The 2800-nt window shown below is 33.1% G+C and overlaps 1 protein-coding gene across 1 annotated transcript in view; it reads right to left on the bottom strand.

Moving 5' to 3' along the window:
- Positions 1-231: 231 nt before the first annotated feature.
- CCDC112 (coiled-coil domain containing 112) overlaps positions 232-2800 on the bottom strand; it is a 31949-nt gene continuing 29380 nt past the window's right edge. Inside the window, exons 7-9 of the mRNA XM_007954530.1 lie at positions 1667-1762; positions 471-589; positions 232-262 (exon numbers count right to left, since the gene is read on the bottom strand). Of these exons, the coding sequence (XP_007952721.1) occupies positions 232-262; positions 471-589; positions 1667-1762 (246 nt within the window). The remainder of the gene's footprint in view (positions 263-470; positions 590-1666; positions 1763-2800) is intronic.

Genomic DNA, 2800 nt, shown 5'->3' with positions numbered 1-2800 from the left:
AATAGGTCAACAGATAACATTAAATACTCTCTTAGTATAACTAGGAAATAATAATCACAATGCCAGCAAGAAACTTAATACCTGTCAATTCACATGCAAGCACAATTAATACTCAATCTGACTAGGTTAATGATATTTAAAGAACATGGTTAGTCATCCCATCTCCAGTATAGCTGAATATGCTAACAGCATCATTAACTGAATACCAATTTCAAGATCTCATATGCTTCTTTATAATCCTTTTCTCCAGCTTGGAATGGCCCTAAGGGGAAAAAGAAAATAGCTTCATGAAGAGACTATATAGAATACTTAAACAAAAAAATCCTAACAGATTAATTCTAACTTCAAAAAACTCATCTATATTTTATCAACTCTTTATTGTGAAAAATAATACACATACAGATATTGCATAAAATATGTCAGTTAATTAAACTATTATAAAGCAAATAGCCATTTTAACTCCTGTTTACCTATGTGGGATATATAGAAGTGGCCCAGACCCTGTTGGTCCTATCTCTTTGGTCCGTTCTTCCCAACCTTTAGTAGGTTTGTAAAGCCTAGAAGGATCTCTAGTAACATTGTTTTCAACCTATAAGCAGAAATAAAATGAGTGCCAGTAAATTTTTATGAACTATTAAGTTTGAATTAATAAATGAGTAAGATCTCTGGTAACAAAAAGCAGTTTTATAAAACTCTTGATATTAGGTAAACAGTAATAAAACTATTAATAACATTTTCAGTAAAATTCTAGTTATGTTCAAGTAGCTAAAATAAAATGTGGACTACATCAATCTATTAATAAATTGTTACTTAGTTTATTTTTTCTATTTCTCTTATTACTATATTTCCCTTATTATTATTATTTCTATTATGAGGCAAATGTAATATAGCTAAGAATGATAGTGATCTGGCCATGGCCAGACAGTCAATTTAGGATAAGTAACCTAGGTAGTGCATATAGTTAACTACTGAGCTGCAAATGAGAAAGTTGCCTCGGAAGAAAAGCCCGATAATCTAGTTCTAAAAAATCAGCCATTGAAAACCCTACACAGTACAGTTCTACTCTGACATACAGAGGGAATCAACTTAGTGGCAACTGGTTGGTTTGGGTAAGTCCTATGCTTTAACCATGAAAGGTAACAACATCTTTAGTTGTGAGTATAATCAGGGAGATTAACCAATGCTCATAGGTGTAAGACAAAGGCTCAAAGAAAGAAGGAAGAATGATGAGTAGAAAGAGAGAAATAATTTAGGGTGAAAAGAGTTGCTCATAATGTGAAATGATAGAATTCAACTATTAGTTGCTTAAATTGCACGAGGCTATGCTTCCTAAGGGAGCTCTGGTAGCATAGTGGCTAAGGCTAACCAGAAGGCTGGCAGTTCAAACCCACCAGCCACTCCTCGGAAGGAAGATGGGGCAATCTACTTCCGCAGTGATACTGCTTCGGAAACCCAAGGAGGGGTCACTATCAGTCGGATCCGACTCAATGGTACATAACAACAACAACATGCTTCCTAATATGGAAATAATTAAATAAGAATGAAATAAAGGAGATGGTATAAGAATAAGGCTAGGTATAAAGAAAATGGATTTGATGTCTGAATCCAAATCGAGGAATGAGGAAAATTAGAATAAAAAGAAATTAATCTCAGTAGAGAGTAGTACCTTTTCTTTTAATTTTGCCCATCTTCGTTGTTTTTCTACCTTTTCATCTTCCTTTGCCTGTCTGTCTAGAATTTTCAGTTCAAGTTTATATAAATCCTAAAAAATATAAACAACATAAAAAGAAATTGAGAAAGTAAGCAAACTTAACCAGAGTTTAATTCAAAGTTTAGTCGCTTGCAAGTAAAATTAAATCCTTAAATCCTAATACTATCTCAATATTAAACTTGTCTAATAGAGGCTAGGAGGTTTTTTTTTTTTTTTTTCCTGAATATAAATGTAGTATGCACATTTAAAGCACTTTACAATCATAAAGTAATCCCCCGTCTTACTTTATGGTCCAATCTAAAACTCCTTTTCTTTTAATATATGAGTTAAGCCATTTTCACTTTTCAATATAGCTATTTCTGGTCTTCTCACATTATTTTCTATTTTATAGATTTTCTTTTTTTAAAGTATTTCACTACGTGGACTCTTTGGCCTTTTTTTTTTTTTTGCATGGGATTTTTAGTGATGTAGGGAAGATTTTTATGTATAGACTAAAATAAATGAATGACAATTTATTCTTTATTTTCTCTCAAATTTCTTTATTAGACAAAAGCACACTAAGAGCTTTTGTTTATTATATTTCTTTGTACCTCCCTTATCTTCTGTGTTACGTATGTTGTTGCTATCTATTTTGATATCAAAATATCTGCACAGATATTTGTAACAGTTCTAACTAATTTGTACCCATTTTCCTTTTAAATTGTGCTACCTTGTTTTGTTTAATACTTTTTGTATTGAATTTCACCTTATCTAATAACATTGAAACTCCTTTCTGGTATATATAATCCTACTAGGAGTTCTGGTAGCGCCCTGCCCAAGGCATTTGACTGCTAACTAGAAGGCTGCAGTTCAAACCTACCAGCCACTCCTCGGAAGGAAGGTTGGGCAATCTACTTCCGTAGTGATACCATCTCGGAAACCCAAGGAGGGGTCACTATGAGTTGGATCCAATTCGATGGCAGTGAGTTTTGTTGGTTTATAATCCCAACTACCCAGAAATAACCTTGATTGATTTAAGTATACATCAAATACCTGTAATGCACCAGACCCTGGGTAACAGGCATGAATAAAAAGGGCAAAACCTCTGCT

The sequence above is a fragment of the Orycteropus afer genome, unplaced genomic scaffold (genome assembly GCF_000298275.1).
Source record: "Orycteropus afer afer isolate SDZICR_OR568_19922 unplaced genomic scaffold, OryAfe1.0 scaffold00464, whole genome shotgun sequence".
Lineage (NCBI taxonomy): Eukaryota > Metazoa > Chordata > Mammalia > Tubulidentata > Orycteropodidae > Orycteropus > Orycteropus afer.
This window is presented reverse-complemented; position numbering and strand designations above follow the sequence as displayed.